We start from the raw sequence: 27,790 nt of genomic DNA, 5'->3' as shown, positions 1-27,790 counted from the left end.
CCGCCGTGCCCACCATCGACAGCAGTGGCCGCGTGGCTACGCCAGGCAGCATCTGGGCCATTGCCTATGCGAGGACACTGAGAGCAGCATCGGAATGCATAGGCCAGGATTATCTTCCTCGCCCGATTCAGGCCTTGCCGGTCCATATCCTGGCAAGGAACATATGGTACATATTACTATTATCTGATTGAGGACATACTAACGGAATGGACAAGCTACGACACAGACACACAATGCGTCTAATATGCAGCATTTGTTTCATTGCTACGGACGAATAACAAGACGACCGCGGAGGTGAAACACTCATCATTAATATAAAAAAATCGAAGATTACAAGAGATCAAATTATATTTGAAGTGCAACTTTGGTAAATTATTTACGAATAAATACTCCATTTTGACCCGACCTCGTGGGTATAATGGTTAGCACGGTGGACTCTGGATCTGGAGGTAGGTGGTTCCGAGTCCAAGTCATGTCATGAAATTGTATAGGTAGTGTAATAAACGTCGAAAGACATTATTTGTGACAAGATAAATGCTTCAACCAATTTTTTTTCTTCTTTTACTTCATTTTCACTTGTACTAAGACTAGTTTTTCCTTTCTCCTAATTTCAAGCCTTTTTTTTTTTTTTTTTTTTTTTTTTTTTTTTTTTTTTTTTTTTTTTTAGTTTTTCTCTTTTTCACTCAAACCAGTTTATGACCACTGAGCTAGCAAAAATACTCACACTGACTGGTAAATTGGCAAGATCTTGATATCCAAGGTAAATCCAAGCGAACAGCGTCAGGGTAGACAGGGCTATCACGAAGGGTACAAAGTATCCGGCTATTTTATCTGCCAGCTGCTGGATGGGGGCCTTGGACGTTTGAGCCTCTTCGACCAACTTGACGATTTGGGCCAGGGTTGTGGCCTCCCCTGTATGGGTGGCCGTCATAAGGAGCAGGCCGTTCTGATTGATGGAACCCCCTATGAGGACACTGCCTGGAAATGGGACAGTACACAAAATGAGACATTTTATACATTACCTGTATATTTTTATTTTTTCCTTTTACTTTGACATACTCTTTTTATATACTATTACCGAAAGAAGTTGCAACATTCCTTGGTCTGACACCGATTGATTGGATTTTGCCTGTCGCTACAACTATAACGTTACCAGCAGGGTTACCCGCCCTTTTGTACGGAAAAGGTATGCGAAATTGTATCGTATCGCTTATCGATCGATAGAAATAAACACTGAGCATAACGAATTTACCTCATTCATTGAATTATCAAGTAGTCTTTCTTCTTACCTTTCTTCTTGATAACTGGCAAGGATTCTCCCGTGATAAGTGACTCATCACAGGAACTCTGTCCGTGAATTACTCTCCCATCTACAGGAACCTTGGCACCAGGTATCACCTAAAATAATATCATATTCATTAGGATCATAAAAGATCAAGGCTGGGGGTTACCAAGTTGGATTATATCGGGGTTGATTTCAATCTATGATCGAAAGCTAATTGTCAACTTGCAATAAATAAATATTACGGAAGAGACTTTCCTGTGACTTTCTATGTGTACTGTGTTCGTGATAAGTGACTCATCACAGGAACTCTGTCCGTGAATTACTCTCCCATCTACAGGAACCTTGGCACCAGGTATCACCTAAAATAATGTCATATTCATTAGGATCATAAAAGAGCAAGGCTGGGGGTTACCAAGTTGGATTATCTCGGGGTTGATTTCAATCTGATCGAAAGCTAATTGTCAACTTGCAATAAATAAATATTACAAGAGACTTTCCTGTGACTTTCTATGTGTACTGTGTAGTTGTGTACATATCTTGGGTGACATTTCGTGTTTAAACACATAGCAAGTGGCTTGGCCAAACCCACTTGAATAAGATTATTGCCAGTAGGTATATTTGACTTCGTTCGTGACCAACCTAGCTAACTTCAGTTTTTCAAAGGGTTCTCTCTGTTTTTAAATAATAAGCCGTACTGTGTAGTTGTGTACATATCTTGGGTGACATTTCGTGTTTAAACACATAGCAAGTGGCTTGGGCAAACCCACTTGAATAAGATTATTGCCAGTAGGTATATTTGACTTCGTTCGTAACCAACCTAGCTAACTTCAGTTTTTCAAAGGGTTCTCTCTGCTTTTAAACAATAAGCACAAGTCCTCACGATAGTTGACTGCATTGGCTAGGGGACACAAACGTCATCCCGAACATGAAATAGGTCATGATAATCATACAGGGACCTCCGAACAGAAGGGAAATCAGAAACGCGTTTCGCCACTTTTGCCTGGCCCCCCCCCCCCCCCTAAATCATTGTTTGGACTCTTGGTCCCCTGCCTTTATCCTGGATAAGTCTGATCAAGACAATAGACTAGTAGCAAAGTTATATCCAGGGCTAGAAGTTAAAGCCCTTAATTAAAAAAAAAAGTATCAAAAAGCTGAGGAAATCCTGACAGGCAGCAAACCCCCAAGTGTACTAGACCACCAAGTTTCAAGTCAATCGGCCCAAAAGTGACCCATTTTTAAGTCATTGTTAACAATGGATACTTACAAGCAAGTAAAATAGTATTTGCAAAGGATGTCAAAATACATTAATTAAATGAAGAAAAGCTTGTTGGTTTTACCAACCAAACACTAACCTTGGCAATATGTTCCAGCCATCTGCCCAGGGAGATGAACACAAACAGCATGGGAGGCGTATCGAAGAATGTCTGTGGACTAGAAGACTGCTGTAGTAGCATAGAGGATAGAAGTACGATGACCGAGTAGACATAGGATACTGTGGTGGCAATACTGATGAGTACATCCATGTTGGTCGTGCGATGTTTGAGAGCCCGCCATGCTTGGAGATGAAAATGGTAGCCACCCAGGAACTGAGGAAGAAAAGATTGAATAGGTCGATACTTAATTTACAGTGCAATAGTCCTAAAAAAAAAAAAAAAAAAAAAAACCAGCACACAAGGATAAGAGAGACCGCCTCAACATAACAATTCAGGAAAATACACTTTTCTATTATACGGTCACGGGGTCGATCCCTCCCCCGACGAGAGAATTTATCCTAAAACAGATAAGGTTCGTAATTAATGTCATATATTCAAATTCGTTCTCGCCAACGGCTGGCCTTCTCCTATCCTGTCCTCATTAACTCTCTTTCCATTTTGGGACGATAAAACCTTAGGAGTTACAGTTCCCTCTCTATCAAATAACCTCTGGCACTCGTATCCAATTTTAGATTGGAAGAACATAGAAAGGTAAGTATATGGTCGTCTTTTACCTTAAGTGATCTTTCGAGAAGAGGGACAATTTATTGGGTATCGCTGTAAAAAGCCTTTGTAGGGCAATGACTATAAAGTCCCTTTGTCATAAACAAACCATTTGTGACTCCTGACATTTGAGCTGTAATTAATTTCTTCTATTACCTGTACAGGGTGACAGGCACAAACCAGCAATAGATTCTCCTATACCAGGCCGGGGTCATAACGATTTCTTTTATCATCGTTGTGTTTTTTGATAGTTAGCTTCATTATGTTACTTCTTCAAACAAACCGCGAATACCGCGAACAAACCGCGAATACTGCGCACAAACCGCGAATACCGCGCACAAACCGCGAATACCGCGAACAAACCGCGAATACCGCGAACAAACCGCGGATACCGCGAACAATCCGCGAATACCGCGAACTATCCGCGGATACCGCGAACAAACCGCGGATACCGCGAACAAACCGCGGATACCGCGAACAAACCGCGGATACCGCGAACAAACCGCGGATACCGCGAACAAACCGCGGATACCGCGAACAAACCGCGGATACCGCGAACAAACCGCGGATACCGCGAACAAACCGCGGATACCGCGAACAAACCGCGGATACCGCGAACAAACCGCGGATACCGCGAACAAACCGCGGATACCGCGAACAAACCGCGGATACCGCGAACAAACCGCGGATACCGCGAACAAACCGCGGATACCGCGAACAAACCGCGGATACCGCGAACAAACCGCGGATACCGCGAACAAACCGCAGATGCCGCGAACAAACCGCGGATACCGCGAACAACATTAAAGAAAACAGTCGTGAGAACCTTCCTCTGTTAAAGTCTCAACTCTCCAACCCAGAAGCTCTCAAATCCAAATCCATGGTCTAAATGTAGGAGAAACTTCCCCTCAACCCCTATCATTTCCCCTGACCCCATACTTTGTTTTTGGTAGTAGGGGCCCGCGGATACCGCGAACAAACCGCGGATACCGCGAACAAACCGCGGATACCGCGAACAAACCGCGGATACCGCGAACAAACCGCAGATGCCGCGAACAAACCGCGGATACCGCGAACAACATTAAAGAAAACAGTCGTGAGAACCTTCCTCTGTTAAAGTCTCAACTCTCCAACCCAGAAGCTCTCAAATCCAAATCCATGGTCTAAATGTAGGAGAAACCTCCCCTCAACCCCTATCATTTCCCCTGACCCCATACTTTGTTTTTGGTAGTAGGGGGTCAAGGGGAGGTTTCTTCATACCTAGATTTTTGTCAGAGTTCATTCTCTCTTCTGATTTCAGATTGGAAGGTTCTCTGTTCCTGATCTCTCTCCTCTCTCTGGTCACATCTCCAAATATTTCAACATGGTTTTTTGGATACCAACAGTTCTCATTAGAGTATTTAAGATTACAAAGGAGTGATTCCTATGTAATTTTTCACGAGAAATCGATTGGTGTACATCTAATTTCTCTAGGAATGACGGTAAACGAGTTATAAGATTGAAGTTGACCATAGTTCAAATATTCAACATGTCATGAAACATTTGAAATGTTACAAAAGCCATCAATACTGACCGACTTTCTAATTGTGCACAAATTTCAACGAAGATTGATAACTAGAAGTTATTTTATGGTCTTTGAGATCTTAAAATAGAAAAGAACCTTGATCTTTAATCGTTTGGCATACAATATTCTATATTATACACAATAAATAAATATTCAAATATGTTGGTGTATTCATATGTCGAAAACTTGGTCAGTCTCCTACGTGCATTCCAATACTTTTCCACGATGTTGTTGCTGGATGAAGTCTTGGCAATATTATTGCCCTTACCTCTGATCCAAATACCCTCGCGAGTCCTTATCCTTGCTGTTGAGGAGGGCAGTGGTGAACCCCAGCTTCTCAATGCACTCCATCACATCTCGAGGCCCGGTCACTTCTAGATCATACCGGAACTTGCCTCGTTGTGTTGTCAAGGCTACCACTGCAGACTTGATGCCGGCTAGTTTCTTCACGGAGGTTTCGATTTTGTTGACGCAGGATGCGCAGGACATGCCTGAGATCTGAAGAGAAGAAAGAATGAAAGGAGGAACTACGTAGGTTCCTAAACATCCTCAACGAAGGAAAAAAACTGTAGCTGTTTGTCCCGTATTTTGTTAAGAAAATGATATTTTCGAGAGTTAAATCACGGAATACAATCAATGATTCCATGCCTTGGGTTTGATGTTTTTTTTAGCCTCATGAATCTTTTTAGGGGTTCAAGGCATAAAGAAAAGAAGTCAAAAGTAACGATTAACATTGTTCATATTGAATAATAAAATAGGTTGGGGTAGTTACAGGAAACTTGATGCCGGCTAGTTTCTTCACGGAGGTTTCGATTTTGTTGACGCAGGATGCGCAGGACATGCCTGAGATCTGAAGAAAAAAAAAATAGTGATTGAAAAACTAGTGAACCGAATAACACAACCTAATGATGAATAGCTAACAACGAAAATAGTGATTGAAATACATACTAGTCATATAACGAACACAAACTTCTGAATTTGGTACATATAAGATGAATAGCTTAAGGGCAATCGAATAAAAACTCGAGTTTCAAACTTAGTAATTTTGAAAGAAGGGGAGGAGGAGGATCTGAAACCAAAAAATGAAAGTACAAAAAAACTAGTGACCCAAATAAAAAACGCAACTTATAAATAAATACAATTTTGAAATCAAGGAATCGTAACAATGCCAATCGCCAAAAGTTGATCAAATGTCTAGTAAAGTATTCATGGCTGTGTTGTGGGTTGGTTGGTTAGTTGGTTATGTTTGGTTAGGAGGAGGAGTAGAAAGAGGTTTGGAGAATGGTTAAATTGTAAATTCCCAAACAATATTGAGTATAAAGTCCAATGCCTTAACTATGATTGTCTTTGATCCAAACCTCCAACCTCCTGACGAAACCATGACTGCTGTCTTCCCATTCCGCGACCCACTTACCTTAAGTTCTAGCTCTCCCTCTCCTGAACCAGCTTCATCTATAACTGTAGCAGGAAATCCCAACTCCGATATAGAGGCTGCTATTTCCGTAGGGCTGATGAGGTCTTTGCTGTACCGAATTTCAGCTTTGGCCGCTAGCAGTGCGACTAGTACACTGTTAATACCTGGGGGGAAAAGTAACAGGCGATTAGGTAGTCCATTTTGCGGATAAATCAAGATTAGGTGCCGCACCCCAAGAAATGCTGTGAGTTCCATTTCCTAACAAATAAAATAGTGATTGGTTACGACACACCCTTGTAAAAATAAATAAAATGTAGGTACATGGTTGCCTTTCGTACAAATCTAGTGGTTCAGTAAACTTAAAACTAAAATAAAAAAAAAAAAAAACTAACGAGCAAAGGTTCAATGTTATCTAGTTCAACATGGTTGCCAAATTTTATGTCCACCCAAAGACCCAATTAGGCCCAAAATCTAATAAGGAAATTTCCTCTTTGTCTGTTTGGCTTTTTGAGAAAATCCGAAGCAATATCAGGAGATTATACCCACGTACGTCGCCGAGGTAGAGATAAACCAGCACAGGCAGGGACAAATCGAGGCTATATCAGTAGTTACTTCATACACTGGTTTGAATAGAATAGAATATATGAGAGGCTGACGAAAAACGCGAAACCGTCTGAACACAGGAAAAGGCGAGGAAGAAGAATATATCTTATTTATCATCCTCAAATGAGACTAAATAGTCCCTATTAACCCAGCATTCTAAACAAGGTCCTACGGATTTAATGGGTTTGTATGGTGGTGGAATTAAAGTGGTTACAAATGTTTAAATGAACTCGAGAGACCTGCAGAAAGTACCATGTGAAAATAATTAAATTTTTAAAAGGAAAATCGTAATCTTAGGCACCTACTGGCAGAGAAGAAAGAATGAAAGGAGGAACTACGTAGGTTCCTAAACATCCTCAACGAACGAAAAAAAAACTGTACTGTTTGTCCCGCCCGTATTTTGTTAAGAAAATGATATTTTCGAGAGTTAAATCACGGAATACAATCAATGATTCCATGCCTTGGGTTTGATGGGTTTTTTAGCCTCATGAATCTTTTTAGGGGTTAAAGGCATAAAGAGAAGAAGTCAAAAGTAATGATTAACATTGTTTAATCATTGAATAATAAAATAGGTTGGGGTAGTTACAGGAGATTAAGCAATAGGACTAATACCTCTGTGTTTGATCTACCATCATTTCCTTGGCGGATTGCCGAACCACCGTTTCTAGGAATAGAATTTAGAGACAAAGGCTCACAATAGAGGACTTTGACTATTCAAAGATATAGGTGTAAAAATCCAGGAAACAAAGGAAAATAATTTGTGATAATCATTATCAGTAGTGACAACAATATTTACACAAGAGGTTTTCATGATCACGTGCACTATAATACCTACAAGCACTATACTTATGGATTTCAAATTACAGAACCTAAATTACTTGGGGATTTTTTATTTATTTTTCCCCTGCGAATCTTTTATTTAAATAATTTGGAATGGATTTTCCTGCGCATTTTTCGGTGAAAAAGTGCATTCCTCACCAAAAACTTCAACGACAAGTATGAGAGAGAATTTTGGAACAAATTGAGCAAAAATTAGCTTTAAGCATGGGAAAAAGTAATAGCAAACGCCAAGTACAAGTTCAAAGCCGAACGATACAGCTCAGCTGTGAGTAAATTTTATACATAAGTTTGGACTTTTATTCAATAGGATCCAGGTTAATTTGATACCATGATTTAATGGGATTAATGGGACCAGCGATTTCCAACTAGCGATTAATGTGGCTCGCGAAGCTTTTTAGGTGGGCCCCCTCGGGCATCACACTTCTCTTTTACTATCTGGTGGACTCCGAAAATGTGGAGCATCCACACCCCCTTCAAGAAAATCCTGGATATGGGCCTTCTCCCCTGTGTATGTGGCCCGTGAAGTACCTGCCAATATTGCATGTGGCCCGTATACACATTGAAGTTGGAAATCCCTGGCCTATACACACTGGAATCCGCACAAAAAGGACAATCTAATGTACAAAGTTACAAAGCACAAACAAGAATATAAAATCGCTCACCTCATATTGGCGGTGTAATTCTGAAAAGATTTCGACAGGAGGTAACTTCGCTCTGTGGTTTTCATGATGTTTTATTAGGACCACGCTCCTAACAATACTCCTTAATACTACGCTCGTACCTATACTGTTCACTTTATCAATGAAACTACTCTATTTGGACTTCCATACAGTAGAATCACTAGATAAAACTACCAAAAATACCAAACACACGAGCAGATAAACCACAATGGCTACAAGAGGTTTAATGTTCAATTGCTATAGCGATATGAGCGATTCACACTATGTCCCAATACTGTGACCTCAATGACTCACCTTTACAGCAATCACACCCGGTTTCTCTCCAATGGTGGCTTCTATTTTCTTCACACAGGATTGACATTTCATGCCATCCACTGTGAACGTAGCCTCATCATTCGTAGAAGGTAGCCGAGCATCGAACCCCATGTCCTCTATACTTATCCTCAGAGTCTCCTCGTTGGTGATGATGGGGTTAAACCGAATGTTGGCATTCTTCTGCTCGAGGGAGACCTTTGGAGCAGAAAAGGGTTAAAAGTGAGACTATGAGAAGCGCATTTTACTCTTATTTATTATTATGATGTTTTCAAATGTCGGGAACTTGGCCATTAGGTCATTCTCCCACAAACATTATAGTATGTCATGGAATAATTAAAGAAGTCAGTTATAGGACTTATTTATTTTAAGTTTCAGATCAAAATTTTGCAGTTATTTTTGTCTACCGTAAAGTCACACAGCTTGATCCGTAAGACAATCGGAGAAATATGACAAATATGGCAAAACACCAACAGCACCTTACCATATCTTGGGTAACATTAAGAACATGTCACGAGAAGTATTACCTACATAAAACTCTATACTCTATCTATCTTGAGTCTATTGCAACACCTATTCAATTGAGTGGATATCTTGGGCTGACCACGCGAAACACAATCATATATACGTACTTGACTACATGTGTACTGAGATAATATGAAAGTAACTTTATCATTACAATATCACAAAGTTATAGTTGATACGAAATGTAACCTAGTCTACTGTACAGCCTATTGAATGTTTCACAAGAGATACATTTATACGAGTAAGCTTGAATTAGCTTACCTCCCACATACTGACGATTCCAATTTTATTCCTACCTAACTGCCTACTGCATAATTGCATGAGCAGTATTTTACTATGGTAAATTAGAAAAGGAAATTGAATATATTTTCCCTCCATAATAAGTACATATTACGTCATGAGTGTCATAACATTTGCGAAGTATGAAATGTAAAGCTCGCCCCTAAAGGGAATTTAACTAAATATTTGGGCCAGGACTTCGTAGATTCGTAGAAGATTACCTCTTCCTTTAGAATAATTAAAGAAGTCAGTTATAGGACTTATTTATTTTAAGTTTCAGATCAAAATTTTGCAGTTATTTTTGTCTACCGTAAAGTCACTTGATCCGCAAGACAATCGGAGAAATGTGACAAATACGGCAAAACACCAACAGCACCTTACCATATCTTGGGTAACATTAAGAACATGTCACGAGAAGTATTACATACATAAAACTCTATACTCTATCTATCTTGAGTCTATTGCAACACCTATTCAATTGAGTGGATATCTTAGGCTGACCACGCAAAACACAATCATATATACGTACTTGACTACATGTTTGTGTACTGAGATAATATGAAAGTAACTTTATCATTACAATATCACAAAGTTATAGTAGATACGAAATGTAACCTAGTGTACTGTTGAGCCTATTGAGTGTTTCACAAGAGATATATTTATTAGAATTAGCTTACTTCCCACATACTGACAATTCCAATTTCATTCCTACCTAACTGCCTACTGCATAATTGCATGAGCAGTATTTTACTATGGTAAATTAGAAAAGGAAATTGAATATATTTTCCCTCCATAATAAGTACATATTACGTCATGAGTGTCATAACATTTGCAAAGTATGAAATGTAAAGCTCACCCCTAAAGGGAATTTAACTAAATATTTGGACCAGGACTTCGTAGAAGCTTGACCCATCCTTTTGGGCTGTTTGACCCCTACACCTAAGCCTCGGAGTGGGCTTTTTGTGTATGGGACCAGGGCTTCGTCCTTATTAACAACAAATACGCCCGTAGCAGAAAAGTGCCCGTAGCAGAAAAAAAGCAGAAAATTAAAAAAAATTGGGCCGCGGCTTACTTTGAAATTAAGATTATAAATTTGGGTCGGAGATTACTTTGATATTAAGTTATTAAATAAATAAAAATAAAAAAGATTATAAATTTGGACCGGAGCTAACTTTGACATTACGATTATAAATTTGGACCAGAGCTAACTTTGACATTACGATTATAAATTTGGGCAGGGACTTCCTTTGATATTGAGATTACAAATTTGGGCCGAGCCTTACTTTGATATTGAGATTATAAATTTGGACTGGGGCTTACTTTGATATCAAAACAGCCTTGAAGGATGGGTTAAGCTTCTACAAATCTACGGTAATTTGTGCTAACACATAGTGAAATTTAACGTGCTCTTGCTGATGAGGTTCAACTTCAAATTATTTGTAAAATGTTCGTACTGTGCAGTCTGTGCACGCGGGCCGCATGCGCTCGGAGTACAAAAATCCAACTCCACGTGAACAGTATTAACTCTATACTTTGGGAACTAGAACCATACATAATTTATCTTCGAAACCCAATAATATTAAACTCAATGGCACTAAACATCTACAAAGATTCGTAACAGAAACTCTCCAAGATCATGTCAGCAGTGCAAACAAAGTACAAACATTTTAAAATAAAAAAAAAAAAAAATGGGCCGCGGCTTACTTTGAAATTAAGATTTTAAATTTGGGTCGGAGATTACTTTGATATTAAGATTATAAATTTGGACCAGAGCTAACTTTGACATTACGATTATAAATTTGGGCCGGGACTTCCTTTGATATCAAGATTATAAATTTGGGCAGGGGCTTACTTTGATGACAGCGACCTCGAAAGCTGGAAAAAGTAGCACCGGAAAGTTAATTGATTGGTAAAACATGGACAGTACTCTACCAGATGCTAATAAACAACATTAGTAAAGTTAAGGACTCTGGTACCACCAACTTCAAGGTATACAGGTTTTTGCTGATAATAATAACTAGAGCACGCACAAGCAAAGGAACCTAGACTAGACCAACTAGAACTTTAAACTGCATAATGACTATTTATAAGCACGGTTTAACGATCACATAGTTCATATACATATTCGAAACTTTCATAATTATAGGCCATACAGAACTTAATGTTTCATATTACGTCAACTGACGACTAAGCTGTTTTAAGTATAGCCTGCCTGAAGACACTAAAACTGACGAATTTTTGTGGTCAGATCAAATCATTTAGAAGGCAGTCAAAACAAAACCAATGGTGTTCATTTGACTATTGAAATTTATTACTTTGATATTACGATTATAAATTTGGGCAGGGGCTTACTTTGATATTACGATTATAAATTTGGGCAGGGGCTTACTTTGATATTAAACACGCCAGGTTTGGCTCGTATGGTGTCTGTGATGGTGTTGACACAGGACTGGCATGTCATACCGTCGATACTGATGAGTACTGTGGATGCCATTTCCGCCGAAGTGGAGGAGGGGGAGGGGTCTATGACTACGACCTCGGGTACTTCTATCGGTACATCGGGCGGAACGCTGTGTTTGCCTCTTGGTTTTAGCTTCAATAAATGAGGAACCAATATGTAATTGCTTTGTACTGTAATAGTGTGATATAGACGATGTTATATTTCTTAATGGCATCACGGAAATACCCTGGCAGTAGGTACATACTGATACAAACACCATCAATTATTTTAAAAAATACCTTCGTAAGAACATCAAACCTAAGGTTCATAATTAAATCAAATAATAAAATTATTAAGTGATTCTGCATAGTTGAGAATGCAATCACCTATAATCCTACATGATAAGTTGATAACAGGTGTAGGCACGAAAAATCAATCAAGCACGAATGATAACCCACCTAATGCTACTAAAGCGATATGGCTCTTGGGATACTAAAGCGATATGGCTCTTGGGTAGGTACTAGATTGTACAGAGAGGGAAAAATGCAACCCAAAACATCCTTTAATCCTTTTGTAAAAAAGTTATACCAAAGCATACACCAACATGAGTAAAGTTAAGGGCTCTGGTACCACCAACTTCAAGGTATACAGGTTTTTGCTGATAATAATAACTAGAGCACGCACAAGCAGTGGAACCTAGACTACACTAGGTAGAACTTTAAACTGCATAATGACTATTTATAAGCACGGTTTAACGATCACATAGTTCATAAACATATTTGAAACTTTCATAATTATAGGCCATACAGAACTTAATGTTTTGTATTACGTCAACTGACGACTAAGCTGTTTTATAACTGCATAATGACTATTTATAAGCACGGTTTAACGATCACATAGTTCATATACATATTCGAAACTTTCATAATTATAGGCCATACAGACCTAATGTTTTGTATTACGTCAACTGACGACTAAGCTGTTTTATGGCCTGTCTATTAAAGACAATAAAACTGACGAATTTTTGTGGTCAGATCAAATCATTTAGAAGGCAGTCACAACAAAACCAATGGTGATTGAAATTTAAAGCTTTGCCTCTTGGTTTTAGCTTCAATAAATGAGGAACCAATATGTAATTGCTTTGTACTGTAATAGTGTGATATAGACGGTGTTATATTCCTAATGGCATCACGGAAATACCCTGGTAGTACATACTGATACAAACACCATCAATTATTTTAAAAAATACCTCACAGCGACCTCGAAAGCTGGAAAAAGTAGCACCGGAAAGTTAATTGATTGGTAAAACATGGACAGTACTCTACCAGATGCTAATATACCAAAGCATACACCAACATGAGTAAAGTTAAGGGCTCTGGTACCACCAACTTCAAGGTATACAGGTTTTTGCTGATAATAATAACTGGAGCACGCACAAGCATTGTAACCTAGACTAGACTAGTCAATCTTTCAATCCCTCCGGTGTATATACTAAGGTTCATGGGAATACCAAGTGACTAATAAAGATAGTTCCGAAAATACCCATAGGTACTCCTGTTCCCCTGTATAAAATAGAGATTGTCAACCTCAGGTTCATGTCCATATGTACCTACCTATTTATGATCCTCCTGCGATACATTAACTGAAGTAACGTCATGCATGGCGAGTACATGGATGTGTGACCATGTGCTACACTCTAAATTGGCGTACACTGACCGACGAAAGGGCAAAATTGGCGAGCTGGTGTAAATTTTAAATGAACCGAAAAGGAATTTTTAATTGTGTTAAGCATATAAACTTGTCACAAATGTCGTTCCCCGCTTAATATACTAAGCTAAATTTTGTGACTTGAATAATTGGACTTGAACCACCAACCTCCAGATTCAAAGTCCACCGTGCTTAATGATCTGGCTTAAGCTCTTACCTTATCTCTTTGACTACTTTATCCTCCTCATCTTGTTTGTCTTCTAAATCCATCACTGTTGTGTCACCAGCCATGAGTTATGATGATCTACACACGTCTCGTCTGTAACATAGAATAAATAACAAGCTATTTATTTAAAAAAAATAATAACAAGAATAAATAAAAATCTACACACTTCTGTAACACAGAATAAAGTACATATTGACAACACAATGGACTAACTTCATTGGTAAAATTAATGTAGCTATGTTTACTCACATATTTTCCCAGGCTTTTCTTGGGTGTAATGTTTGATAGAATAGGCAATTAAGCACGTATTTACCTACACCTAAGTACTAATCCAGTTCATGTAGAAAAAGATGCAATATTCCCCAAAACTCAAAAAGGATTTTCCACACACGTGATGTACTCGTACTGTACTTACATAATAAGCATGGTCCGCCTTGACTCATTCATGTTTTATTGTCACACACATGTTCAGAAATGATAGTAATAATGACTTGTAGTATGTGACCATAAAGTCCAGTTATGCAACAAGCAAAATAATGGCAAGACTTGTACCTAATGAGTTTGCTGTTAATTACCTCTAAAGAAATAATGTACCAACAATGTTTTAATGTACCTGACTTTAGATACTTACCTACGCTACGTTAGGTGTTGTGTTAGTAGGATTTTGACAGTATTAACCTTCACTGCTTCAATCTCAATAAGTACCTACCTACCTACCTAAGTATACTGTGGAATTTTACACATACCAACAAGTACTTACATACGGAACACGAAAATCATTGTTAAAAAAAGTCAAACAACTTGGTTCTTTTTTTAACGTTTTTTTCCTTCCTTTTTAGAAATCATGGAAAATTGAGCAGGTTAGCTTCATAGGTACACACATAAGTAGTTAGATAAAAAGATTAATTAAACTCGTGCACAAAGTCCCCAAGCTAGACGTTCATCAAGAATAAGAAGACCCCCGATCAGACTGGGTGATTACATCTGTTTCTAAGGGGGAAATGTTGTGTATTGGCTTGAGTTTGTGATCTGATTTTGGCCATCTTCATGTTTAGATCTTTGATGTTAGTTTGCTCTCAGTATTAAAAGTCAAATATTACAGTCACCAACATTTGTGTTCTTTCTCGAATCAAACAATACTTGATACTTAATAGAGGCTCTTCGCGCTCAACCTTTGCTTTTTCTTTAGGAAGGGAAATTTCAGGCTGGTATCCTTCCTGTTTAAAGTGCCCCAGCTAGACTAAGCTAGTCTGCTCCCTGTTTAAAATCCGTCCCCAAAGCCAGACCATCTAGAAGGAGTTAGCAAACATGGAAAAATTGAAATCTTTTACATCTAGAAGATCTCCCCATCTTCTCGCCATCTGTTCAACAACACACTTACCTGCACTCGTATTTACATTGGTTTCAGGTACATAAGGCTTTCCACCGACTTGGGTGACTTTCGTATCAAAGCCCATATCATAAATGGCTTCACTTAGCTCCTTGGGAGACACTAGGGTGTTTTCTTTAGGAAGGGAAATTTCAGGCTGGTATCCTTCCTGTTTAAAGTGCCCCAGCTAGACTAAGCTAGTCTGCTCCCTGTTTAAAAGCCAGACCATCTAGAAGGAGTTAGCAAACATGGAAAAATTGAAATCTTTTACATCTAGAAGATCTCCCCATCTTCTCGCCTTCTGTTCAACAACACACTTACCTGCACTCGTATTTACATTGGTTTCAGGTACATAAGGCTTTCCATCGACTTGGGTGACTTTCGTATCAAAGCCCATATCATAAATGGCTTCACTTAGTTCCTTGGGAGACACTAGGGTCGGATTGTAAGTTATCACAGCTTCTTTGTCGGCGAGACTGACTTTAATACTGTCCACCCCTGTTCGAGCACCAATCATACCTGCATAAACAATGAGTGGTTCTTATTAATATAATAGAGGATACTTAATACTTGCAAAAAAAAAAGTTCTGATAGAGGGAACTGTAACAGCGGAGGTCATATTGTCTTAGCCGTTCTGAGAACGAACGTTATTTGTATAGGATGTTCGCTCCATCCGAGAATCGGGAAGCTTGTTAGTTTGGATACATTTCCCTCTTTCAACTACCACTATTTCTTCAAAACCACTTGTAAATCTTGCAAAAACTCTTTAAGATAAATTATCACAGCTTCTTTGTCGGCGAGACTGACTTTAATACTGTCCACCCCTGTTCGAGCACCAATCATACCTGCATAAACAATGAGTGGGTTATTAATAACATAGACTACATAGAGGATACTTAATACTTGCAAAAAAAAAAGTTCTGATAGAGGGAACTGTAACAGCGGAGGTCATATTGTCTTAGCCGTTCTGAGAACGAACGTTATTTGTATAGGATGTTCGCTCCATCCGAGAATCGGGAAGCTTGTTAGTTTGGATACATTTCCCTCTTTCAACTACCACTATTTCTTCAAAACCATTTATAAATCGCCAATACTTGCAAATGCTCTTTAAGATTTAAAGAATTTATTTACCTTGAATATTGTTCACACAAGACATACACGTCATCCCAAGAACTTCTATGATACATGTACTTGACTTGGAAGACGATTTGTCTAAGAGCGGTAGGAATACTTCGTAGCCCATTTCTTCCAGAAAACATTTCAAGCTTTCCGAACTCGTGATGGAAGGATTGAAATGGATTCTGCAGCTTTTCTCTTCAAGGTTCACCTGAAAAAGATTGCCGGAACCGAAATTATGGAGTTATCAATACAAGTTAACTATCAAAATTGGTGAAAATAATATTCACATATAAGTACCTATGTATGTATGTTGCAAATGTAGGAATCTTTGACCATTAGGCCATTTTTCCTCGCGCATCCCAATATTTCCCATATAAGTATTAAGCTAAACAAAAGCGTTTTTGTTTAGCTTATTAAGTCAACTCCCAAAGACACCAAAGTACATAGGTAGTTTCCCAATACTTACTAAATAGTCACGAATTTCAAATGGGACGTGACCGCAAAATTGTAATAAAACAAATTTTACGATGTATAGAGCAAAATTTTTTCTCACACAGAAGTGATAAAATGAATAGTAACATTGATATTCGTGACTTTTTTCAAGGACATAGCTACACAAGAATTTAGAGTCAAGCTAAGAACAGATAGATCTCAACAGCGCAAAGCATACTAGAATAGAATATGAAAAAAAAAAAGGTTTATAAAAAAAAACCAAAAAAAAAAAAAAAAAAAAAAAAAAAAAAAAAAAAAAAAACGCGGCACACAAGGGATTAAGAAGAGACCGCCTTAACATAATCAATTGAAAATACACTTTCTTATTATACGTCACGGGTTCGATCCCTCGCCCGAGGAGAAATTCATCCTAAACAGCTAAGGTTCGTAATTAATGTCATATATTCAAATTCGTTCTCGCAACGGCTGGCTTTCTCCTATCCTGTCCTCATTAACTCTCTTCCATTTTGGGACGATAAAACCTTAGGAGTTACAGTTCCCTCTATCAAATAACCTCTTGCACTCGGTATCAATTTAATTTGGAGAACCAAGTAAGCAAGTATATGGTCGCTTACCTTAAGTGATCTTTCAGGAAGAGGGACAATTTTATTGGTGTATCGCTGTAAAAAGCTTTTGTAGGGCCAATGACTACAAAGTCCCTTTGTCATAATAGTAAGTATATGGTCGCTTACCTTAAGTGATCTTTCAGGAAGAGGGACAATTTTATTGGTGTATCGCTGTAAAAAGCTTTTGTAGGGCGAATGACTATAAAGTCCCTTTGTCATAACTAAACCATTTGTGACTCCTGACATTTGAGCTGTAATTCATTTCTTCTATTACCTGTACAGGGGTGGACAGCACAAACAGCAATAGATTCTCCATACTCAGGCCCGGCATAACACAGCACATATCATCGTGGTGAATGTAGCCAAACGTCATCCCGAACATGAAATAGGTCATGATAATCATACAGGGACCTCCGAACAGAAGGGAAATCAGAAACGCGTTTCGCCACTTCGGTCTTATGTATTTGGTACAGAATAAATTAAAAACAAAATACAAATAAAACCTTGCTCAAATTAATCTAATACATACTACTATCTAATACTGACTGTTTTCAACCCTCTGTAAAGAGAAATAGACAAGAAAAGGAAGAAAAAATAAGAATTAATATCTGTTGTAAGTAAATGTGCCCCAAAAAATTAATAAAATAAAATTTAAAAAAAAAAAAATACCACGGTTGTGTATAGATCCACAAAAAGTTCTATTTAAAATACGAGTTTTCCCCTCATTAAAATTGTCATTGACCTCAATGACTCACCTTTACAGCAATCACACCCGGTTTCTCTCCAATGGTGGCTTCTATTTTCTTCACACAGGATTGACATTTCATGCCATCCACTGTGAACGTAGCCTCATCATTCGTAGAAGGTAGCCGAGCATCGAACCCCATGTCCTCTATACTTATCCTCAGAGTCTCCTCGTTGGTGATGATGGGGTTAAACCGAATGTTGGCATTCTTCTGCTCGAGGGAGACCTACGGAGCAGAAAAGGGTTAAAAGTGAGACTATGAGAAGCGCATTTTACTCTTATTATTAAGATGTTTTCAAATGTCGGGAACTTGGCCATTAGGTCATTCTCCTACAAAGAGAGTCTCCTCGTTGGTGATGATGGGGTTAAACCGAATGTTGGCATTCTTCTGCTCGAGGGAGACCTTTGGAGCAGAAAAGGGTTAAATGTGAGACTATGAAAAGCACATTTTACTCTTATTATTATGATGTTTTCACATGTCGGGAACTTGGCCATTAGGTCATTCTCCCACAAACATGTTACGATAAAAAATAAATCCTAAGGAAGGGAAAATGACGTCATAACAAAGTAGGGTTGGTTGCCATAATCATCATCAAACCATAATCCAAAACATACTAACTTATGAGACCAATGTTACGAGAAAAAATAAATCCTAAGGAAGGGAAAATGGCGTCATAACAAAGTAGGGTTGGTTGCTATCAAGAGTATCAAGATTCAATGGTTGACACTCCAAACCACAAGTGAGATATCCAGAACACTATTGAAAATCTGAGGAAGCACCTCTGCCTACACAATTTTTTCAAGTACCTACAACTCGTAGTGAGATACAGAAAAGAAAAACAATTGTTAATAAAAATACCAATATTATTTTTAACAAAAGAAAGCACCGATAACACTGAAACACTTTGATATGACTGAAGATAAGTACATCGTGTACACACGGCTCTAAGGTTTAAATAGTGTTGCACCCGGCACTCAAGTGTTTTGCACTCGGCACTGGCGGGAGTTTGCACACGGTCCTTGATTCTTCATCTATGTTATCTTTCTTTCTTTCTTTTTTGATAGAGGGACCTGTAGTTGCTGTCTCATCGTACCGAAAGCGAAAAGAAAAAAGACAGGATAGGGGAAAGTCAGCCGTTCCGAGAATGAACTTTATCGGTTTAGGATGAAATCCGCCCCCCGGCGGGAATCGAACCTGTGACCTAGCGCTTACAAAGCAGACGACCTACCCTCCAAGCTAACTACCTGATGTCTCTTCCTCATCGTGGTACAAATGGTACTATGTCTCTATCACACGGATGTTAATTGCAATTTAGAGATCTAGAGAGTGTTGGGATAAAGATTATGATGAAAGAGTTCTTGAGAAAATATTAATTCACAACAGCAGTAGAATACAAAATATTCTATTGTTCCGCTTTTTGCTAGTGCTAGATCATTAATAATCTTGCAATAATTTCATGTTGTATGCCTGAAAATGGTATATAAAGACAAAAAGGCAGAACATACCAAGAACACTTCCGCGGCAGAGCCACGGTAATTTGATCCTCGAATGTAAATCCCTAATAACATGGAGACTTTAGGGTTAATTAATCCTCTGCAAGACATCCATGGACAAAAAGGAAAAGTTATTGAAGATCGCTCGGATCTTCGAGCTTAGTTAGGAAACAGCTTAACTCCATACACAAAAAGCACAATCTGAGGCTTAGGTGCAGGGGCAAACAGCCTTGCAGTCTGTGCACGCGGGCCGCATGCGCTCGGAGTACAAAAATCCAACTCCACGTGAACAGTATTAACTCCCAAGTCAGTTGGTACATAATCCACCACATGTTAATCAGAACAAATCACAAGGTTACCAATCCATTGAGTTGAACTTTGAATGAAAATTGACGCATAATGTAAACCCATAATCATCATCAAACCATAATCCAAAACATACTAACTTATGAGACCAATGTTACGAGAAAAAATAAATCCTAAGGAAGGGAAAATGGCGTCATAACAAAGTAGGGTTGGTTGCTATCAAGAGTATCAAGATTCAATGGTTGACACTCCAAACCACAAGTGAGATATCCAGAACACTATTGAAAATCTGAGGAAGCACCTCTGCCTACACAATTTTTTCAAGTACCTACAACTCGTAGTGAGATACAGAAAAGAAAAACAATTGTTAATAAAAATACCAATATTATTTTTAACAAAAGAAAGCACCGATAACACTGAAACACTTTGATATGACTGAAGATAAGTACATCGTGTACACACGGCTCTAAGGTTTAAATAGTGTTGCACCCGGCACTCAAGTGTTTTGCACTCGGCACTGGCGGGAGTTTGCACACGGTCCTTGATTCTTCATCTATGTTATCTTTCTTTCTTTCTTTTTTGATAGAGGGACCTGTAGTTGCTGTCTCATCGTACCGAAAGCGAAAAGAAAAAAGACAGGATAGGGGAAAGTCAGCCGTTCCGAGAATGAACTTTATCGGTTTAGGATGAAATCCGCCCCCCGGCGGGAATCGAACCTGTGACCTAGCGCTTACAAAGCAGACGACCTACCCTCCAAGCTAACTACCTGATGTCTCTTCCTCATCGTGGTGCAAATGGTACTATGTCTCTATCACACGGATGTAAATTGCAATTTAGAGATCTAGAAAGTGTTGGGATAAAGATTATGATGAAGGAGTCTTGAGAAAATATTAATTCATAACAGCAGTAGAATACAAAATAGGTATTCTATTGTTCCGCTTTTTGCAAGCGCTAAATCATTAATAATTTTGCAATAATTTCATGTTATATGCCTGAAAATGGTATATACAGAACTAAAAAAAGGCAGAACATACCAAGAACACTTCCGCGGCAGAGCTACGGTAATTTGATCCTCGAATGTAAATCCCTAATAACATGGAAACTTTAGGGTTAATTAATCCTCTGCAAGACATCCATGGACAAAAAGGAAATGTTATTGAAGATCGCTCGGATCTTCGAGCTTAGTTAGGAAACAGCTTAACTCCATACACAAAAAGCTCAATCTCAGGCTTAGGTGTAGGGGCAAACAGCCTTAGGAAAAGTTATTGAAGATCGCTCGGATCTTCGAGCTTAGTTAGGAAACAGCTTAACTCCATACACAAAAAGCACAATCTGAGGCTTAGGTGCAGGGGCAAACAGCCTTGCAGTCTGTGCACGCGGGCCGCATGCGCTCGGAGTACAAAAATCCAACTCCACGTGAACAGTATTAACTCTACTTTGGGAACTAGAACCATACATAATTTATCTTCGAAACCCAATAATATTAAACTCAATGGCACTAAACATCTACAAAGATTCGTAACAGAAACTCTCCAAGATCATGTCAGCAGTGCAAACAAAGTACAAACATTTCAAACCAATATTCACCAATGCCAAGCACAGCGACCTCGAAAGCTGGAAAAAGTAGCACCGGAAAGTTAATTGATTGGTAAAACATGGACAGTACTCTACCAGATGCTAATATACCAAAGCATACACCAACATGAGTAAAGTTAAGGGCTCTGGTACCACCAACTTCAAGGTATACAGGTTTTTGCTGATAATAATAACTAGAGCACGCACAAGCAGTGGAACCTAGACTACACTAGGTAGAACTTTAAACTGCATAATGACTATTTATAAGCACGGTTTAACGATCACATAGTTCATAAACATATTTGAAACTTTCATAATTATAGGCCATACAGAACTTAATGTTTTGTATTACGTCAACTGACGACTAAGCTGTTTTATAGCCTGTCTATTAAAGACAATAAAACTGACGAATTTTTGTGGTCAGATCAAATCATTTAGAAGGCAGTCACAACAAAACCAATGGTGATTGAAATTTAAAGCTTTGCCTCTTGGTTTTAGCTTCAATAAATGAGGAACCAATATGTAATTGCTTTGTACTGTAATAGTGTGATATAGACGGTGTTATATTCCTAATGGCATCACGGAAATACCCTGGTAGTACATACTGATACAAACACCATCAATTATTTTAAAAAATACCTCCGTAAGAACATCAAACCTAAGGTTCATAATTAAATCAAATAATAAAATTATTAAGTGATTCTGCATAGTTGAGAATGCAATCACCTATAATCCTACATGATAAGTTGATAACAGGTGTAGGCACGAAAAATCAATAAAGCACGAATGATAACCCACCTAATGCTACTAAAGCGATATGGCTCTTGGGCTACTAAAGTGATATGGCTCTTGGGTACTAGATTGTCCAGAGAGGGTAATGCAACCCAAAACATCTTTTAATCCTTTTGTAAAAAAGTTATCAATTGTAAACCAAAATTACTACAAGAAAATCTTAATAGGTCATAGGTATGTAATTAAAAAAATATATATATATACATAATAATTATCTTACCTAAGTATTTACCTTTGAGCTTCGAGCTTAGGGCATTAATCCAAACACATTAAACACAGGAAAAAGAAATTTTCCAATCAGATTCGGAAAATCCTAGGTCTAAGAATTGAATTTATGGGATTTCCGTTTGGAAAAAAATTGTAGTTGGGGGAAAAAACTAAAATAATAGCTTTTTTTCAGGGACGATTTTTTTTTTAACCAGTTAAAAGCGAATCATTCACAGGAAAAATTCACGGATTTTACAAGGAGAAAAATTAGCTAACACCGGGACGTAATTACACAACATGTTAAGAAAAGAATCAAGTTACCTATCGACTTGTTGGACATGGTTGATTCTTCATGAAATCAACCAGAATGAGAACTGATTCAGAAAATACACTTCTCGTGCCATGTTTATTTGCCTGCCAGTTTAGCCTTGCTACACTTTTACTTTTCACGTCAGATCAGATCAGAGCTACAGTAAAAAATACTACTCGCTTGTTGCTCCCTCAACTTCTGGTCTGCACAGTAGAACTTTTACTTTCACTTCCCAAGACAGGAGGGAGAAACGACGCTATTCAGCACAGCGCTTTTTCGGGAATGAAAACCAATTGTGATGCGTGCAGTAGATATTAGTGTTATCAGTAAGAAATGGATTAGGGATTAGCTAGATGCAAAAGTAATTATGTAGGTACCTTACCTACCTACATAATGGAAGTAGCTACCTACGCGTTTCAATCTTTCAATCCCTCCGGTGTATATACTAAGGTTCATGGGAATACCAAGTGACTAATAAAGATAGTTCCGAAAATACCCATAGGTACTCCTGTTCTCCTGTATAAAATAGAGATTGTCAACCTCAGGTTCATGTTCATATACCTACCTATTTATGATCCTCCTGCGATACATTAACTGAAGTAACGTCATGCATGGCGAGTACATGGATGTGTGACCATGTGCTACACTCTAAATTGGCGTACACTGACCGACGAAAGGGCAAAATTGGCGAGCTGGTGTAAATTTTAAATGAACCGAAAAGGAATTTTTAATTGTGTTAAGCACATAAACTTGTCACAAAAGTCGTTCCCCGCTTAATATACTAAGCTAAATTTTGTGACTTGACTGGCGTACACTGACCGACGAAAGGGCAAAATTGGCGAGCTGGTGTAAATTTTAAATGAACCGAAAAGGAATTTTTAATTGTGTTAAGCTCATAAACTTGTCACAAAAGTCGTTCCCCGCTTAATATACTAAGCTAAATTTTGTGACTTGACTTGGACTTGAACCACCAACCTCCAGATTCAAAGTCCACCGTGCTTAATGATCTGGCTTAAGCTCTTACCTTATCTCTTTGACTACTTTATCCTCCTCATCTTGTTTGTCTTCTAAATCCATCACTGTTGTGTCACCAGCCATGAGTTATGATGATCTACACACGTCTCGTCTGTAACATAGAATAAATAACAAGCTATTTATTTACTGTTGTGTCACCAGCCATGAGTTATGATGATCTACACACGTCTCGTCTGTAACATAGAATAAATAACAAGCTATTTATTTAAAAAAATAATAACAAGAATAAATAAAAATCTACACACTTCTGTAACACAGAATAAAGTACATATTGACAACACAATGGACTAACTTCATTGGTAAAATTAATGTAGCTATGTTTACTCACATATTTTCCCAGGCTTTTCTTGGGTGTAATGTTTGATAGAATAGGCAATTAAGCACGTATTTACCTACACCTAAGTACTAATCTAGTTCATGTAGAAAAAGATGCAATATTCCCCAAAACTCAAAAAGGATTTTCCACACACGTGATGTACTCGTAGGTACTGTACTTACATAATAAGCATGGTCCGCCTTGACTCATTCATGTTTTATTGTCACACATGTTCGGAAATGAGAGAAATAATGGAGGTAAGTATTAGTTACTGATACTTTATTTATTTTCACCCTGTCAAAGTCCTCCTTCCTATTCAAATTAATTTGGGTCACATGGGGTTCGATTATGTGTTTCCATTGGAATCCAATGAGAAGGACAAATTCTGTAGCGTTAATAAACAGTACCTAGAACTAGAATCAAATTTGAAAACTATAGCTACAGTCTCCGATCTTTATTTGAACAAAAAGTATACAAAGGTGGGTATAAAACAGAGCTAATATAGCCATACAAATAGAACAAATTTCAGAATGGATTGTAGGGTACTGAACAGGAATCTAAACGTAGAATTTAAAGGAGAAAATGTAATCAGTGTGCTTAATTTACCATCATGACAGAATTTTATTAATGAAAAAATAAGAAAATCCATAAAGTCCAGTTATGCAACAAGCAAAATAATGGCAAGACTTGTACCTAATGAGTTTGCTGTTAATTACCTCTAAAGAAATAATGTAGGTACCAACAATGTTTTAATGTACCTACCTACACAATTGACTTTAGATACTTACCTACGCTACGTTAGGTGTTGTGTTAGTAGGATTTTGACAGTACATATTAACCTTCACTGCTTCACTCTCAATAAGTACCTACCTACCTAAGTATACTGTGGAATTTTACACGTAGGTACCAACAAGTACCTACATCATTGTTAAATCCCTCCGGTGTATATACTAAGGTTCATGGGAATACCAAGTGACTAATAAAGATAGTTCCGAAAATACCCATAGGTACTCCTGTTCCCCTGTATAAAATAGAGATTGTCAACCTCAGGTTCATGTCCATATGTACCTACCTATTTATGATCCTCCTGCGATACATTAACTGAAGTAACGTCATGCATGGCGAGTATATGGATGTGTGACCATGTGCTACACTCTAAATTGGCGTACACTGACCGACGAAAGGGCAAAATTGGCGAGCTGGTGTAAATTTTAAATGAACCGAAAAGGAATTTTTAATTGTGTTAAGCATATAAACTTGTCACAAATGTCGTTCCCCGCTTAATATACTAAGCTAAATTTTGTGACTTGACTTGGACTCGAACCACCAACCTCCAGATTCAAAGTCCACCGTGCTAATGATCTGGCTTAAGCTCTTACCTTATCTCTTTGACTACTTTATCCTCCTCATCTTGTTTGTCTTCTAAATCCATCACTGTTGTGTCACCAGCCATGAGTTATGATAATCTCGTCTGTAACATAGAATAAATAACAACCTATTTATTTAAAAAATAATAACAATAATAAATAAAAAATCTACACACTTCTGTAACACAAAATAAAGTACATATTGACAACACAATGGACTAACTTCTTTGGTAAAATTAATGTAGCTTTACTCACATATTTTCCCAGGCTTTTCTTGGGTGTAATGTTTGATAGAATAGGCAATTAAGTACGTATTTACCTACACCTAAGTACTAATCTAGTTCATGTAGAAAAAGATCCAATATTCCCCAAAACTCAGAAAGGATTTTCCACACACGTGATGTACTCGTACTATACTTACATAATAAGCATGGTCCGCCTTGACTCATTCATGTTTTATTGTCACACACATGTTCAGAAATGAGAGTAATAATGACCACTGAGTAGGTTCAGAGAAATAACGACTAAGTAGTAGTATGTGACCATAAGTCCAGTTATACAACAAGCAAAATAATGGCAAGACTTGTAGGTACCTTATGAGTTTGCTGTTAATTACCTCTAAAGAAATAATGTACCAACAATGTTTTAATGTACCTGACTTTAGATACTTACCTACGCTACGTTAGATGTTGTGTTAGTAGGATTTTGACAGTATTAACCTTCACTGCTTCACTCTCAATAAGTACCTACCTACCTAAGTATACTGTGGAATTTTACACTTAGGTACCAACAAGTACCTACATCATTGTTAAAAACACGAACACGAAAATCATTGTTAAAGTCAAAAAACTTGGGTCTTTTTTTAACTTTTTTTCCTTCCTTTTTAGAGATCACGGAAAATTGAGCAAGTTAGCTACATACACATAAGTAGTTAAAAGATTAATTAAAAAGTAAGTAGATAGTTATGTAGATTACAGGAAAATGGAAATACAGTTCCCATACTTGTTCAGATATAGAGGCCACAGGCATTTGAAGCATACTCTTATCACTGAAAAAGCACTAACCACACACTAGTTTATAAAAATTGATATTAAAAAAAAAAAAAATCTAATGTGGATAGGATACCTGCCTATTGAACTAATGTTAAGTCATGTAAAATAACGTTGAGTGCACACTCCATTGAATGATAATGTGATCTATACTACTGTTACAATAGGGATGTTGCTATTTGACCTCTTTTTTTCCACACAAAACTGATCTGCAAGTTGACAAATAAAAAAAAAGTGTGGCTTCTGATATAAAACTATTTTATTTTTGGAAGGAAACTGCACATTGCTTGGACCCAAATCTAGAGCTAGAAATCACTCTATCATACAGCCAGCCACTCACTATCAGGTAGACCTAAAGGTACGCCTGAACAGGTCTGCCTGTCAGGTCTACCTGATACCTGAGGCTGGCCACTCTCTATCAGGGAGACCTGACAGGTAAGCCTGAGCAGGTCCGCCTGTCAAGTCTACCTACAACCTAATACCTGATGAGCACAGACACTATCAGGTACACCTGACAGGCAAGTCAGGTCTACCTGATATTGAGTGGCTGGCTTATTTGAGCAATGTGGGAAAGCAATAAGAATAATATGTAGGTAGGTACAGGGTGACATGATAATTTATTAAAAGGGGTATTCATCCTGACTTTTAATTTTTATTTGATACCCAGACTACCCAGGTTTTTTTTATGAAAAGGAAGAAGGGGAGATATAAAAAAGATAGCTGTTTTAGCCAAAAAACTATGAAAATACTTACTGAACTAGTAAACTTTAGATCTTTCCAATCCCTTCTAATTTCATTACTAAATAAAAAATTGAGGGAAATTCAAAAATCACAAAGGTACAAACACTGCTGTGTTTATTGAAACAGAGAACACAGGTTATTCTCTTTATCTTGTTAACACAATTCTCATCAATCAAATTTCATATTCAAATAAATAAGGATGCCTATGAACTCTAAAGTGGATTGGATTATATCTTATCAGTGGTGTGTGTTAGCGGGGGATTTTTTATATTTATTTGATTTTATTTAATCTTAGAAGGGTAGATGTGAGTAAATTTTACTCACACCTAGTTTATTTTTGTGATGATTCTATTTTTTTTTTATTATTATTAATTTTTATTATTATTATTATTATTATTTTTTTTTTATATATATAATAAAAATAATGTTTTGAAATTTGAAACATATCTATTTCAT

The 27,790-nt window shown here is 37.7% G+C and overlaps 1 protein-coding gene and 1 long non-coding RNA gene across 2 annotated transcripts in view; both read right to left on the bottom strand.

Annotated features, from left to right (window-relative positions):
- Positions 1-19,231, bottom strand: part of LOC103521163 (copper-transporting ATPase 1) — a 41,010-nt gene extending 21,779 nt beyond the window's left edge. The window contains 17 exon segments of the mRNA XM_026832057.1: positions 127-149; positions 725-978; positions 1,290-1,407; positions 1,528-1,644; positions 2,623-2,871; positions 5,093-5,323; positions 6,240-6,403; positions 7,472-7,506; positions 8,345-8,364; positions 8,657-8,872; positions 11,868-12,109; positions 15,233-15,355; positions 15,461-15,739; positions 16,352-16,547; positions 18,153-18,368; positions 18,477-18,545; positions 19,214-19,231. Of these exon segments, the coding sequence (XP_026687858.1) occupies positions 127-149; positions 725-978; positions 1,290-1,407; positions 1,528-1,644; positions 2,623-2,871; positions 5,093-5,323; positions 6,240-6,403; positions 7,472-7,506; positions 8,345-8,364; positions 8,657-8,872; positions 11,868-12,109; positions 15,233-15,355; positions 15,461-15,739; positions 16,352-16,547; positions 18,153-18,368; positions 18,477-18,545; positions 19,214-19,231 (2,570 nt within the window).
- Positions 19,232-25,621: 6,390 nt separating this feature from the next.
- LOC113472296 lies at positions 25,622-26,776 on the bottom strand. The gene is made up of 2 exons (XR_003394673.1): positions 26,217-26,776; positions 25,622-25,648 (listed from the first exon to the last, which is right to left on the bottom strand). It is a non-coding gene; the product is annotated as an uncharacterized LOC113472296 (long non-coding RNA).
- Positions 26,777-27,790: the final 1,014 nt, after the last annotated feature.

This window comes from Diaphorina citri, unplaced genomic scaffold (assembly GCF_000475195.1).
Source record: "Diaphorina citri unplaced genomic scaffold, Diaci psyllid genome assembly version 1.1 scaffold73, whole genome shotgun sequence".
NCBI classification, from domain to species: Eukaryota; Metazoa; Arthropoda; class Insecta; order Hemiptera; family Psyllidae; genus Diaphorina; species Diaphorina citri.
This window is presented reverse-complemented; position numbering and strand designations above follow the sequence as displayed.